General features: G+C 40.0%; 2 protein-coding genes and 1 long non-coding RNA gene across 3 annotated transcripts; 2 read left to right on the forward strand and 1 right to left on the reverse strand.

Annotated features, from left to right (window-relative positions):
- The first annotated feature begins 4,291 nt into the window (after window positions 1–4,291).
- Window positions 4,292–8,913, forward strand: LOC311260453 (apoptosis-associated speck-like protein containing a CARD). Its single transcript, XM_084358277.1, has 4 exons — window positions 4,292–4,618; window positions 6,554–6,595; window positions 7,374–7,421; window positions 8,083–8,913. Exons 1-4 carry the CDS (start codon window positions 4,366–4,368, stop codon window positions 8,334–8,336), a joined length of 597 nt encoding a protein of 198 aa, XP_084214403.1. The 5' UTR covers window positions 4,292–4,365; the 3' UTR covers window positions 8,337–8,913.
- Window positions 8,914–9,779: 866 nt separating this feature from the next.
- LOC311260455 lies at window positions 9,780–10,281 on the reverse strand. Its single transcript, XR_014623017.1, has 3 exons — window positions 10,181–10,281; window positions 9,974–10,068; window positions 9,780–9,866 (listed from the first exon to the last, which is right to left on the reverse strand). It is a non-coding gene; the product is annotated as an uncharacterized lncRNA (long non-coding RNA).
- A 511-nt stretch (window positions 10,282–10,792) lies between these two features.
- On the forward strand, window positions 10,793–15,481 carry LOC311260454 (apoptosis-associated speck-like protein containing a CARD). Its single transcript, XM_084358278.1, has 4 exons — window positions 10,793–11,142; window positions 13,122–13,163; window positions 13,942–13,989; window positions 14,651–15,481. Exons 1-4 carry the CDS (start codon window positions 10,890–10,892, stop codon window positions 14,902–14,904), a joined length of 597 nt encoding a protein of 198 aa, XP_084214404.1. The 5' UTR covers window positions 10,793–10,889; the 3' UTR covers window positions 14,905–15,481.
- Window positions 15,482–15,533: the final 52 nt, after the last annotated feature.

The following is a 15,533-nucleotide window of genomic DNA, read 5'->3' on the forward strand; positions in this document are numbered from 1 at the left end:
TTCTTATTTTCATGTATTTGTGTAGAAGAGAGCAACGGTTTAAAAACACAAATAGAGAAAAATTGTGGTGCAAATACAATAAAACCTCAGATTCTAGATGACCGTGTGATTTTATAATTATAAAATATAATTAATTAATATTAAGTAATCTTAATATTTAGTAAAAGCCTTTTTTGCTCAGGCAATAACTGTACCATCAAGCTCTTTGATCATTGCATCCCTAATGTATCATGTCATGCATCAACATATTGTTGTAAGGTGACAGACAGCAGAGAGGCAGGAGGAGGTAGAGGAGGAGAAGCTGGAGGAGATGAGGGAAGAGAGGCGGGAGGAGGTAGAGGAGGAGAAGCTGGAGGAGATGGAGGAGGAGAAGCTGAAAGAGGCTGGAAATTCACAGGTGAGGTTAAATAATGATGGATATGTTAGTCATGAGATTCAGCACTGTGACAAATGTTAGTGTGATGATGATCTGAATAGCAATGCTTCACCCATGTGGCTTTAAAATCAGAGCTTTATATCAAGTCTAGTGTTCTAAGAGGCCTCATCATGTATTACTAGTGTGTATGTGTTTACAGTAGTTGCTATACAGTTGTACAATTTATATTGTGGTTTATTCCTAAGGAAACTGATCCACCTGGAGAGAGCAGCAGGGAGAGTGGCAGGGAGAGCAGCAAATTATGATTGCTAATGCAAAAAAACGTCAACTTTCAGGAGTGCTGCCTTAGAGCACTTTTGTGTCACCACCAATCTCAAAATCAAACCTACTCCCTCGCCTAACATCCTGCTGAGTAGATGAACATGAAGTGGTGCTCACCTCCACCTCCACCACGTCTGCCAGAGGTAGAGGAGCTGGTCCAGAGTCAGATCGCTGGGTGACCAGAGGCTGAGGGCGTCACTCACCCCCAGGACCCAACATTAGAGGCATACACACACTTACTTACGTCTACAGATTGAACTAGAAGTCATTTAATCTCCTACTCAATGCGGCGGCAAACTAGAAACACGGACTTTGAAATTACGTTGTTGGAAAAAAATACAATAGGCTAGAATATAAATGATGGACTGATGAGAAGCGGTCTACTGTTCGGTTCAGTCCTCGTCAGGGAGTGAGAGCTCATCTAAATCAATCTAAATTCTCCTCCTGGTGTAAAACTATGTGAATTATTTCTGCTTCAACATGATCGGACTGAGAAGGAAAGGACAGCCGCTGTCAGACAGCTCCGTCAGACTCAGGGTTTCTTCAGGTAAACCCGCCAGTGAGCAGGATAGGTTCACAGAGTAAGTTACCGCAGTAACAGACACAGGGTTTAAGTTACCTCTCTTTCTGGAACTGAAAACTCAGAGTTTCTCTTATCTCAGGGTTAACAAACTCAGAGTTTTCACAAAACCCGCTTTCTGGAATACCCCCAGGAGTTGTGTTATCTCCCTGCGACCTTTATCCTCCACGGCGCTGCGTAGGACCCGCGGCTCTTCCCTGCGATCGAGCAGCTCGTCACGAAACTTTTCAAAGTTAATCTTGCTCAGATTCGCCAGCTCGTCCCCTATAGCCCGTTTGATTGTTATGACCATCTCTCATCGGCCTGCGGCGTCTTTATTTTGCTCTGTGTTGGTAAATATGGCGACCCAGCGGCAGGATTCAGGTAAAATTAGATGGGTTTAGGCAGCGTAGTTAAATTCCGCGCTGAAGAGTCGCAGTCACGTCACCTCCGGTTTGACTTAACCCGGAAGTGACGAAGTGAAGATAAATCATTTTTTGATCCCGCTTGAATAGTGTCATGAATCACACATATGATGTTCGTCAATTTAAAAGATAATTTTTCATAATGAGAAAGTCGCAGTTTGTCATCAAACTAATGAAATAGATAGTTGTTGAAAGACAACACAGCCAACAGTCGCGTTTGTGACGTCATCCGCTTTAACGGTCACCAAACCCCCGTAACTTACACATCGTAGAGCTGCTCCCGCGTATTAGCAGCTCACATAACTGATGAACTAGTCTTTTACATAGCTGTAGTGGTTAATATGGACAGATTTATCATGATTTTCATCTGTTTTAGTACCTTTTCTGAGCCGAGTTGGCGGCCATGTTGGTGTTGGTGACGTGTGTTGAGCGCGACGATGTAGTTCACTGAACAGTTTCACACAAAACTAGATGAATGAATGATTGAATGAATAAATGAATGAATGGGAATTTATTTCTGACACATGAAAACAAAACAACAAGTTACATTAGTTCTACAAATAAGCATAATAAAATGAAAAGCATGTTACAAAGTAAATCATAATTAATTAACTTAAATTCCTGAACCTACGTACCTTCGTACGCTCCCATCTCACTATATACAATTCGATATACAATATGTACAATTAATATATAACATACATACACACCCGTATATGCACATATGTGCTGAACAGATGTACATATACATACCAACACACACACACATCTACATACATAGCCTACATACACTCACACATACATACAAATATACATACAATAGCCAGTGACCTCTGTGACATGTTCATCATTTTCGGTTGTTAATGTGCAGGAGTACTCCACAGAGCTGATCTGCACAGTCTTTCAGCAGTCTGGAGTTGATGCCATCAGGGCCAGTAGCCTTCCTCGCCTTGGTCCTCCTCAGCTTCTTCCTCACTTGATCAGCTGTTATGGAGAAGCTGGGGGTGTTGGTGGGGCCATGGAGTGACTACTGTTGAGAGAGGTCAGGGTGGGGTGTGTGGATCGTTCAGGCAGGGAGTGGAGGGGGATGGCGTGGTGTGGGGGTGTCAGAGGTGTACTGGAGTGAGAGTCGGGGGGTGGTGTGACAGCACAGTTAGGTCTGAGCTCTGGTGAGTGGGAGAGGGAGAAGTGGCACAGTCGAATCTGTTAATAAACAGATTCAACTGGTTTGCCCAGTCCTGGTCTCTAGATTCAGGGCCCCTCCCGCTGTCCTTTGTGTGGCCGGAGATGGTTTTCAGGCCTCTCCAGACCTCTCTGGCGTTGCTCCCCTTGAGGTGCTTCTCCAGCTTCCTCCTGTAGCCATCATTGCCTCTCCTTATCCTCTTTTTCAGCTCCTTCTGCACTCTCCTCAGCTCCTCCTTGTCACCAGATTTGAAAACCCTCTTCTTTTCATTAAGCAGGGCTTTTAGCTCTGGGGTCACCCAGGGTTTATGGTTGGGGAAACACCTTACCTTCCTGGTAGGCACAGTGTTTTCCACGCAGAAATGTATATAGTCCGTGATGCAGGATGTCAGGCTGTCGATGTCATCCCTGTGAAGTTCACACAACACACGTCTGTGGTGTCGAAACAGTCTCTCAGTGCAATACTGGTCTCCTCAGACCAGCTCCTTACATACTTTTTGGTGGGTGGTTGTTTGTTCACCATAGGTATGTATGCAGGGGACAGATGAACCAGGTTGTGGTTTGAACATTAGCCTACAAGATTGGATGGCCAAAACATGGAATTTAATAAAGCTGATAAATAGCTGACCTTGTAAACAGCATGCCTCATGGAGGTTGAGGTCAGGATATGAATCCTCGCTGCAGAAAAATACATTTAAAATACTTTAATTTTCAACCACAAGAAGTTATTTGGACGTCTGTGACTAAAGGTGAAAAAATGTCTAAAATTGCATTATAAAAACTTGGATGTGTTTTTGCTGAGTGGTGTTTTTAAAATCCATGCAAGTGGGATAAAGAGCGTGCAGGACTTCATATCCTGATACTGTTTGGGTGAAAAATGCAACACAGCTGGCTCTAGGCATGTGTGTACTGGCTGTTTCCTGTTTGGCGACAGCACCTTCACAGCATTTGTAATTAGAGGCAGGCGATACTGCAAATTTTGGTATCGATCCGATACCTTTGCGATCATTTCGGCGATGCTCCTTGTGATATGTTGCTGAATCATCTAGGTGAGATTTAAAAAAAAAATTACATAATTAAATCTATAACCTATCTGCATGTAGCCCAAATAGGAATACTAATGTTCCTTCAACAGATACACAAAAGGGTTATTATATTCTGCCATATTCATACTTCAGGTTTGAGGTAGGCTATATATCTTAATATAAGTGTATATTTTTGAGTTCCAGTAAAACACTTTGAGAAAGAACATTAATTAATGCTGGAAATAACTTTCACTTCTAGAAATTGCTACCTGAATATTCGATACTAGTAGGCTACTGGTATCAATACTATCGATATCCGCCTACCCATATTTGTAATATGACGTCCTAGTTTTGTTTCCACCCAGAGGGAGGTGTCACCCCTGTAAAGGATAAGGAGGGGAGGTCTGCTCTTATCTTTAAGGCGGAAAAGAGGACTTCACGTTAACTCTGAGGGCAGCTGAGATCTCTTGGTGAAAAATGCCTCCCAAAACCATCAAAAAGGCGATAAAAGACTGTCTGGAGAACCTGAAAAAGGGGGACTTTGAAAAGTTCCGCGATGCGCTCCTGGACCGCAGAGAAAAGCCGCGGATCGCAACCAGCAGGGTGGAGGAAAAAAACTTCATGCAAGTCACAGACGTTATGGTCACAACCTTTGGTGAGGCCAAAGCTCTCGAAGTGGTTCGTGAGCTGCTGGAAGAGATTAACTGCAACCAAGAAGCAGACGACCTCGGTAAGTGACTCTCTGCTGTACTGTACGGAAACTTCATGCATCGTGCAGCTTTTCTGCTGCAGAGGGTTGAACCACTGAAGTCTAGATAGAAAATAAATAAGCAACACTTGACCATGTAAATCGTAAAGGCATCCCGGTACATGTAGATATTAATGAAGTTGAAAATCAGAGTGAAAAAATATTTGAACGAGTCCGCTTCCTTTTTTACTTTCACTTTCGAGCAGCAGCCGTGTGGTAAAGCGATCGGCCTGCAGTCAGCTGACAGCCTGTATGTTTAGACAATGTTACTGTAAGAAAGAAACAAAAACTGTGCTTTTATGTAGTTTATGTAGCTGGAATTTGTTCAAATCTCTTGCATGTGTGCGTCAAGAGCGCCCCCTGTTGTTTCCTCTCTGGTCCATTCACCCCTAAAGGGCAGCTCCAACAATTTTTACACATTAAAGTGTGTTTACAAGTCTTGTGGAGTGATTTTGCATATATGAAAAAAGTAGTATAAAGCTCTTGTGGCTCCAGAGGAAGCTGTACGTAAAATCTGCAAAATGCCTCCAGTGACGTCACTCAGTGGCTCAGTTGCATCAGAATTTCCCACAGGTTGAGACTTGAACTGTGGTGTGTGGTATGAATAACTGTATGGCTGATAAGATGCTCGTGTTACTGCTGCAGGGCGAGGGGGTTAAAGTCTGCAGCTCTTGGCTCAGAAATTTGCACGTACCCGTTAAAACATGCTGTCCATGAAGATGAATAAACAATAAATTAATAAACAACTATAAGAATATTATAGATATCAAGTTGTAATGCAAATGTCCTGTCAAAATAATCAGGTTCATGTTGTATATATATTAATAATAATAATATTATCTGAGATGTTGTTTGCAAAAACCTTTAGATATTATTTGCTGATATACATTATTGAATTCTACCATATTATTGTTATTTAAACAAATAATATTACAAGTTCATATCAACTTTCATGTCTATCAGGACATGAAACACAAATATGTTATGAAATCATAAAAAAGTGTTTGTTTGTTTTTTAACCAAGAAACACTTCTGTTTTCATTATGTCAAAGGTCCTTGTAACTGGTAATAAAGTGTAACAACTGCATAATACTGTGCAACTGTGACGTAATCGTACGGTGAAAATCTCACACCGTTGCAACCCCATTTGGAAGATACTCACTAGGTTTGTCTAGCTCAGATTGCTGAAGCTGAACATTAACTTCAGATAAGGAACAGGAATTGTCTCCAATCACAAACAACTTAAGCGCATAAAAAAGAGCTCCTTTAATGGCCAGAATGATCATAGCAAGCAAAAAGCTGTTTCACTGTACATCTGAGGGGGGGAAAAAAGGATTGGAGCACAGAGATTGTTTGCAGCCTTTAACAGTGCAAACAGATCAGCGCTTCAACACTAATGTGTGGGGCAAACAACATACTGTATATGTAGTCAGCCTAGGGCAGGTGTACATGACCGGATAACTGGTGGAACAGGTTTTCAAATGAAATTGGAGCTGCCACAGTCAAGATCCAAGACCCACACCCCCGCTATAATCACTTGACAAAACAAAAGAACACAGAGATAGTTTAAAGATGCAGAACTAAAGAAAGAAAGTACTGTATCCAGTAATCCATTGGAGGAAACATCACAGTTTCACTTCTTCATTTAGGCTGAAGGGCTTCACTGTGTAAAGTCCAACATGTTTCTCTGCAGAGCAGTGAGCTGATGTCTCCACCTCCAGGAGAGGGTGACGTTAGGGTTGTCACATGAGGGTTATTTACTGACATATTTTATGTCATAGAACAAAATGTGAAAATCTATTAATCTCTTAAACCCATTCAACACTGTTTCTGTGTACAGATGAGCACATTCTGTCAAATTGTAGCTGCATCATATTTATTCAATCACAATCTAACGCTGTCTTCCTATTTCTGCAGTTGAAGAGACGAAGGAACTTACAAAAGCTGGTTCCAGTAAATGTGAGTTTTTTTCCGGTTTGTTTTATTTTTACCACGAGACATTACAGATGCAGATTAGCTGTTGTAGAAAATAAGTTGCATTGTTTCTGAATTTCACACTCGGCTTCATCTCTCTCCAAATAGTTTATCTTTCCAGAGTAGAATAGAAGTTTTCCACCAGGAAAACTGTCTTCAGCGCAAGAAGGTGCAACAGATTTAGCGTCAAAACAACAATATCAAAGAACTACCTGTTAAAACTATAAAGTAACATATAGAGGAGAGATTTTACGGTTTGCATCCCAGTTTTTGTAATTTAAACTGATGATCGCACCCACGATAAATTATTTCCAAAAGCAGTAGTCAAAGTCTAGTATTTTTTGTTTACAATCCGTCTAATGGAGCTACATTGTTGCCCTAAAACTATTAAAAACACAAGAATGAGTCACGCTGTTGCACTTAGTGACATATTTCTTCATCACTACTTTAGTTTATTTTGAGTCAATGCCACAAACACCATCATGCTGCCATTAAGTACAGCCTAGTGCGCAAAATTTGCAGCTGAAAATTGTCAGGAACAAAAGCATTATTGTATTATTAAGTATTACCAGTGAAAGTTGAAGTGCAGCCAGAGCTTTGGAGAGACAAAGTCTGCATCCATACTACCATTAATGTCTAGAAACTATCCTTAATACTAAGCTAGGAGACGCTGGAAGCATGGGACGACAATCAAGCCTGACTAGTTTCGTTGCCTCAAGTCTAAGTCCAGTCCTTTGTTAAGCAATTTTAATTTTTGTTTCAGCTGCAGGATCCTCAGCTGGAGCAGCCGGTGTGACTCCCAAGTCAGACGGTAGGTTCACAGGTAGAATGATGTCAAGCCTAACTGCTTTTCTAAATATAGCACAGGCTCAATTGTAATGACAGAAACAGTGGCCACTGATAAGGGCTGCATGGTATTCCTTCTTTCTTATACCTAGATTAGAAGAAGAGGAGACAGTTAGCTTAGCATAAAGACTTGAGGCAATGAAACTACAGACAGGCTGATTGTCGTCCCATGCTTCCAGCGTCTCCTAGCTTAGTATTTAGCATAGTTTCTAGAGATATTCTGGTTGTGTCTTTCTCCTCATCTCACTCTTAGCCTGAAAGCCAGCAAGTGTTTTTCCCCAGATGTCGTCAGAAAAACTTGATAAAATATGAGAGCTTTATAAAATGGTTTATAGAGAATATGTAAAATGTAGACCTTATTCTGTCAGATGTAGTTAAATTCCCAAAAGCCATTATTTAAAAATCTTTTGTTTGTTTTTCCTGAAACATTATAATGAACACTTGATGGGCCACTGTTCCTCTTCATTACTGCTGTATGAGACATGTTTGTGTTTTATTTTATCACCATGCTCGTCACTTCAGTGAATGCAATTCACATTTCAGTCATCTGTGCTTTGGAGCCAGGAGTAACTTGACTTGATGTGATCTTCAAATCCAGGCAGTCATTTTTTTCCCTCTTTCCTCAGGACACTTTGTGGATAAGCATGAAGCTCAGCTGATCCAGAGGGTGAGCAACATTGCACCCATTTTGGATGAGCTCCTCCGCCAAAATGTCATCCAACGGGAGACTTATAGTACAATCAGGGCTAAGCCAACGCCTCAGGAGCAGGTGAGGGAGCTCTACAAGTCCCTGAATGCTCGAGCCTGCAAAGACATCTTCTACAAAATCCTTGAAAAAGAGGAGAGATTCCTCATTGAAGACCTCAACAACAATGAGTGAATATGGTGGGGGAATTGATTTTTAGACCAAATATACAATCTACCTGAACACATGTTTTTTAAATATTACAATGGGTAATAAGTAATGTTAATGCTGTCTGTGGGGGTTTTCATTACAAAAATTGCTTTTGAAACTTGTTTTTTTCCACTGCATTTTAATGTTTAATCAGAGCTGTGCCCCTTCATTTTACTGTTAAATTACTTAAAATGTATAAGGTGTGTGGTGCCTTCAATGTCCTGATCGGCAATGCTCATTTAACTATGTAATTTTGATGAGTTGAGATTTCATGTAAGGTTTAAAACCAGAATGAGCAAACGTTATTAATCATGTCTTTACATGACATGCTGACTTGATATGTCATTACACATCTCACCAGACATGTAATGTTTTTATCCAAGTAACAAATGAAATGAGTCTGTTTTGAGCCACTTTCATGATGCCAATAATGCAAAAAGATTGTTTTGATCTTGTTTAATCACTTTTATGCTGCCCAATAAGAATACATTTACTTTTGATGGGTCATTTAAAATGTTTTCTATTTTTTAAATTTGAAATAAAACATTCTTATTGAAATGTGTGGCTCTCGCATTTTTAGTAATTGTCTTTAAAAAATAGCATACGCAGCAAGTATAATGTCATAGAGTTTTTTAAAAGGTGCACATTGATCTTAACATTTATTTGTGTCTGTAATTGTTCAGACGGGTTCAGGTCCTTACTGAGTCTATGATATGGCTGAAAGCAGAGTTTGAGATGTTCACAGTTCATGGGGACTAATGTATGAAAAAAGCTGTATGAGGCCTTCTGTGGCTCTAGAGGGAGCTGTCTGATAAATAATGTTGGTTGGAGCTGAAGACTACAAGGTTTGGATATGAACACACTGATAGACCTTTCTAGGATGTTTTTTGTCTTTCTAAAATATAATCAGTGTCTCACAGAAGAGGAGGTGGTTAATTTTATAGTACATTCTCATTTTGATGTTTTCATTAGTTATACCTATTCACCAGAATCCATTTGAAACCTGTTGTATTTGCTTGATGTCACACACTAATAGGAAATATTAGACATTGATAATAATACATATGTTATCACCTAATGTCGTGTTTGGTTGTTTTATCAACTTAAATTCTTGTGAGCATTTCACGTTCAAAACTCATTTTCTATGTATGACCTCGAAGGCCTCATTGACCTGAACTCCTGCAGCTCATTTGTGGACAAATAAAATAAAAATAATGTGTATTATTGTAGAGTATAACAGATATTCACATGAAACATTGACTATTTTGTGTAGTTTAGCAGGGACATTTGTTTAGAAGCAATTACATTTCTTAAAATACTAGCACATCTGTTGTGTTCCCGGTATGATCTTATTAATAAAGGAAGGATATAGAACCAAAATTACAAATGAGAATAAAATCACAGTATTAAATGTGCACTGTCATTTTGATTTTTTAATTTTTGTTCACATCAAATATGTTCAAATCTGACGTTACCAACGAGGCCTCTGCAGCTCCTGTCTCTGTGTCAGTGTATCTGAGTGAAACAGCAGGGAAATTAAATAATGAGCACTTGAGAAAAACAAACTTGTAAGTTGAATTTTGCTGGTGGGATTTCATAATGTGGATGGAAGGCGCCAGCACCTTCACAGCATTTGTAATATGACGTCCTCGTTTTGCTTCCACCCAGAGGGAGGTGTCGTCCTTCTGCAGGAAGCGTGACGTGAGGCTGCTCTCATCTATAAGGCGGAAAAGAGGACTTCACGTTAACTCGGACGGCGGGCTGAGATCTCTTGGTGAAAAATGCCTCCCAAAACCATCAAAAAGGCGATAAAAGACTGTCTGGAGAACCTGTCGGAGGAGAAGTTTAAGAAGTTCTGCGTTGTGCTCCGGGACCGCAGCGATGAGCCGCGGATCGGACGCAGAGAGGTGGAAGGAAAAGACTACCTGGATGTCACAGACGTTATGGTCTCAACCTTTGGCGAGGCCAAAGCTCTCGAAGTGGTTCTTGAGCTGCTGGAAGAGATTAACTGCAACCAAGAAGAAGCCGCCCTCGGTAAGTGACTCTCTGCTGTACTGTACGGAAACTTCATGCATCGCGCAGCTTTTCTGCTGCAGAGGGTTGAACCACTGAAGTCTGCCTGCAGATAAATAAGCAACGTTTGACCATGTAAATCGTAAAGGCATCCCGGTACATGTAGATATTAATGAAGTTGAAAATGCCATATTCATACTTCAGGTTTGAGGTAGGCTATATATCCTATAAGTGTATATTTTTGAGTTCCAGTAAAACACTTTGAGAAAGAACATTAATTAATGCTGGAAATAACTTTCACTTCTAGAAATTGCTACCTGAATATTCGATACTAGTAGGCTACTGGTATCAATACTATCGATATCCGCCTACCCATATTTGTAATATGACGTCCTAGTTTTGTTTCCACCCAGAGGGAGGTGTCACCCCTGTACAGGAAAAGGAGGGGAGGTCTGCTCTTATCTTTAAGGCGGAAAAGAGGACTTCACGTTAACTCTGAGGGCAGCTGAGATCTCTTGGTGAAAAATGCCTCCCAAAACCATCAAAAAGGCGATAAAAGACTGTCTGGAGAGCCTGAAAAAGGGGGACTTTGAAAAGTTCCGCGATGCGCTCCTGGACCGCAGAGAAAAGCCGCGGATCGCAACCAGCAAGGTGGAGGAAAAAAACTTCATGCAAGTCACAGACGTTATGGTCACAACCTTTGGTGAGGCCAAAGCTCTCGAAGTGGTTCGTGAGCTGCTGGAAGAGATTAACTGCAACCAAGAAGCAGACGACCTCGGTAAGTGACTCTCTGCTGTACTGTACGGAAACTTCATGCATCGTGCAGCTTTTCTGCTGCAGAGGGTTGAACCACTGAAGTCTAGATAGAAAATAAATAAGCAACACTTGACCATGTAAATCGTAAAGGCATCCCGGTACATGTAGATATTAATGAAGTTGAAAATCAGAGTGAAAAAATATTTGAACGAGCCCGTTTCCTTTTTTACTTTCACTTTCGAGCAGCAGCCGTGTGGTAAAGCGATCGGCCTGCAGTCAGCTGACAGCCTGTATGTTTAGACAATGTTACTGTAAGAAAGAAACAAAAACTGTGCTTTTATGTAATTTATGTAGCTGGAATTTGTTCAAATCTCTTGCATGTGTGCGTCAAGAGCGCCCCCTGTTGTTTCCTCTCCGGGTCTGCAGCCACATACTGTTGGGGGGGGGGGGGGGGGGGGGGGGGGTCCATTCACGCCTAAAGGGCAGCTCCAACAATTTTTACACATTAAAGTGTGTTTACAAGTCTTGTGGAGTGATTTTGCATATATGAAAAAAGTAGTATAAAGCTCTTGTGGCTCCAGAGGAAACTGTACGTAAAATCTGCAAAATGCCTCCAGTGACGTCACTCAGTGGCTCAGTTGCATCAGAATTTCCCACAGGTTGAGACTTGAACTGTGGTGTGTGGTATGAATAACTGTATGGCTGATAAGATGCTTGCCTTACTGCTGCAGGGCGAGGGGGTTAAAGTCTGCAGCTCTTGGCTCAGAAATTTGCACGTACCCGTTAAAACATGCTGTCCATGAAGATGAATAAACAATAAATTAATAAACAACTATAAGAATATTATAGATATCAAGTTGTAATGCAAATGTCCTGTCAAAATAATCAGGTTCATGTTGTATATATATTAATAATAATAATATTATCTGAGATGTTGTTTGCAAAAACCTTTAGATATTATTTGCTGATATACATTATTGAATTCTACCATATTATTGTTATTTAAACAAATAATATTACAAGTTCATATCAACTTTCATGTCTATCAGGACGTGAAACACAAATATGTTATGAAATCATAAAAAAGTGTTTGTTTGTTTTTTAACCAAGAAACACTTCTGTTTTCATTATGTCAAAGGTCCTTGTAACTGGTAATAAAGTGTAACAACTGCATAATACTGTGCAACTGTGACATAATCGTACGGTGAAAATCTCACACCGTTGCAACCCCATTTGGAAGATACTCACTAGGTTTGTCTAGCTCAGATTGCTGAAGCTGAACATTAACTTCAGATAAGGAACAGGAATTGTCTCCAATCACAAACAACTTAAGCGCATAAAAAAGAGCTCCTTTAATGGCCAGAATGATCATAGCAAGCAAAAAGCTGTTTCACTGTACATCTGAGGGGGGAAAAAGGATTGGAGCACAGAGATTGTTTGCAGCCTTTAACAGTGCAAACAGATCAGCGCTTCAACACTAATGTGTGGGGCAAACAACATACTGTATATGTAGTCAGCCTAGGGCAGGTGTACATGACCGGATAACTGGTGGAACAGGTTTTCAAATGAAATTGGAGCTGCCACAGTCAAGATCCAAGACCCACACCCCCGCTATAATCACTTGACAAAACAAAAGAACAAAGAGATAGTTTAAAGATGCAGAACTAAAGAAAGAAAGTACTGTATCCAGTAATCCATTGGAGGAAACATCACGGTTTCACTTCTTCATTTAGGCTGAAGGGCCTCACTGTGTAAAGTCCAACATGTTTCTCTGCAGAGCAGTGAGCTGATGTCTCCACCTCCAGGAGAGGGTGACGTTAGGGTTGTCACATGAGGGTTATTTACTGACATATTTTATGTCGTAGAACAAAATGTGAAAATCTATTAATCTCTTAAACCCATTCAACACTGTTTCTGTGTACAAATGAGCACATTCTGTCAAATTGTAGCTGCATCATATTTATTCAATCACAATCTAACGCTGTCTTCCTATTTCTGCAGTTGAAGAGACGAAGGAACTTACAAAAGCTGGTTCCAGTAAATGTGAGTTTTTTTCCGGTTTGTTTTATTTTTACCACGAGACATTACAGATACAGATTAGCTGTTGTAGAAAATAAGTTGCATTGTTGCTGAATTTCACACTCGGCTTCATCTCTCTCCAAATAGTTTATCTTTCCAGAGTAGAATAGAAGTTTTCCACCAGGAAAACTGTCTTCAGCGCAAGAAGGTGCAACAGATTTAGCGTCAAAACAACAATATCAAAGAACTACCTGTTAAAACTATAAAGTAACATATAGAGGAGAGATTTTACGGTTTGCATCCCAGTTTTTGTAATTTAAACTGATGATCGCACCCACGATAAATTATTTCCAAAGGCAGTAGTCAAAGTCTAGTATTTTTTGTTTACAATCCGTCTAATGGAGCTACATTGTTGCCCTAAAACTATTAAAAACACAAGAATGAGCCACGCTGTTGCACTTAGTGACATATTTCTTCATCACTACTTTAGTTTATTTTGAGTCAATGCCACAAACACCATCATGCTGCCATTAAGTACAGCCTAGTGCGCAAAATTTGCAGCTGAAAATTGTCAGGAACAAAAGCATTATTGTATTATTAAGTATTACCAGTGAAAGTTGAAGTGCAGCCAGAGCTTTGGAGAGACAAAGTCTGCATCCATACTACCATTAATCTCTAGAAACTATCCTTAATACTAAGCTAGGAGACGCTGGAAGCATGGGACGACAATCAAGCCTGACTAGTTTCGTTGCCTCAAGTCTAAGTCCAGTCCTTTGTTAAGCAATTTTAATTTTTGTTTCAGCTGCAGGATCCTCAGCTGGAGCAGCCGGTGTGACTCCCAAGTCAGACGGTAGGTTCACAGGTAGAATGATGTCAAGCCTAACTGCTTTTCTAAATATAGCACAGGCTCAATTGTAATGACAGAAACAGTGGCCACTGATAAGGGCTGCATGGTATTCCTTCTTTCTTATACCTAGATTAGAAGAAGAGGAGACAGTTAGCTTAGCATAAAGACTTGAGGCAATGAAACTACAGACAGGCTGATTGTCGTCCCATGCTTCCAGCGTCTCCTAGCTTAGTATTTAGCATAGTTTCTAGAGATATTCTGGTTGTGTCTTTCTCCTTATCTCACTCTTAGCCTGAAAGCCAGCAAGTGTTTTTCCCCAGATGTCGTCAGAAAAACTTGATAAAATATGAGAGCTTTATAAAATGGTTTATAGAGAATATGTAAAATGTAGACCTTATTCTGTCAGATGTAGTTAAATTCCCAAAAGCCATTATTTAAAAATCTTTTGTTTGTTTTTCCTAAAACATTATAATGAACACTTGATGGGCCACTGTTCCTCTTCATTACTGCTGTATGAGACATGTTTGTGTTTTATTTTATCACCATGCTCGTCACTTCAGTGAATGCAATTCACATTTCAGTCATCTGTGCTTTGGAGCCAGGAGTAACTTGACTTGATGTGATCTTCAAATCCAGGCAGTCATTTTTTTCCCTCTTTCCTCAGGACACTTTGTGGATAAGCATGAAGCTCAGCTGATCCAGAGGGTGAGCAACATTGCACCCATTTTGGATGAGCTCCTCCGCCAAAATGTCATCCAACGGGAGACTTATAGTACAATCAGGGCTAAGCCAACGCCTCAGGAGCAGGTGAGGGAGCTCTACAAGTCCCTGAATGCTCCAGCCTGCAAAGACATCTTCTACAAAATCCTTGAAAAAGAGGAGAGATTCCTCATTGAAGACCTCAACAACAATGAGTGAATATGGTGGGGGAATTGATTTTTAGACCAAATATACAATCTACCTGAACACGTGTTTTTTAAATATTACAATGGGTAATAAGTAATGTTAATGCTGTCTGTGGGGGTTTTCATTACAAAAATTGCTTTTGATACTTGTTTTTTTCCACTGCATTTTAATGTTTAATCAGAGCTGTGCCCCTTCATTTTACTGTTAAATTACTTAAAATGTATAAGGTGTGTGGTGCCTTCAATGTCCTGATCGGCAATGCTCATTTAACTATGTAATTTTGATGAGTTGAGATTTCATGTTAGGTTTAAAACCAGAATGAGCAAACGTTATTAATCATGTCTTTACATGACATGCTGACTTGATATGTCATTACACATCTCACCAGACATGTAATGTTTTTATCCAAGTAACAAATGAAATGAGTCTGTTTTGAGCCACTTTCATGATGCCAATAATGCAAAAAGATTGTTTTGATCTTGTTTAATCACTTTTATGCTGCCCAATAAGAATACATTTACTTTTGATGGGTCATTTAAAATGTTTTCTATTTTTTAAATTTGAAATAAAACATTCTTATTGAAATGTGTGGCTCTCGCATTTTTAGTAATTGTCTTTAAAAAATAGCATACGCAGCAAGT

The sequence above is a fragment of the Pagrus pagrus genome (genome assembly GCF_965226575.1).
Source record: "Pagrus pagrus genome assembly, chromosome: 7".
In the NCBI taxonomy this organism is placed as follows: Eukaryota; Metazoa; Chordata; class Actinopteri; order Spariformes; family Sparidae; genus Pagrus; species Pagrus pagrus.

Bases quoted from the DNA above. Each gene is read 5' to 3' on its own strand.
- LOC311260453 (XM_084358277.1), top strand. From the start codon at position 4,366: ATGCCTCCCAAAACCATCAAAAAGGCGATAAAAGACTGTCTGGAGAAC. The intron at 6,596-7,373 runs GTGAGTTTTTTT...TTTTTGTTTCAG, and splicing joins AAAAGCTGGTTCCAGTAAAT to CTGCAGGATCCTCAGCTGGA. The intron at 7,422-8,082 runs GTAGGTTCACAG...CTCTTTCCTCAG, and splicing joins TGTGACTCCCAAGTCAGACG to GACACTTTGTGGATAAGCAT.
- LOC311260454 (XM_084358278.1), top strand. From the start codon at position 10,890: ATGCCTCCCAAAACCATCAAAAAGGCGATAAAAGACTGTCTGGAGAGC. The intron at 13,164-13,941 runs GTGAGTTTTTTT...TTTTTGTTTCAG, and splicing joins AAAAGCTGGTTCCAGTAAAT to CTGCAGGATCCTCAGCTGGA. The intron at 13,990-14,650 runs GTAGGTTCACAG...CTCTTTCCTCAG, and splicing joins TGTGACTCCCAAGTCAGACG to GACACTTTGTGGATAAGCAT.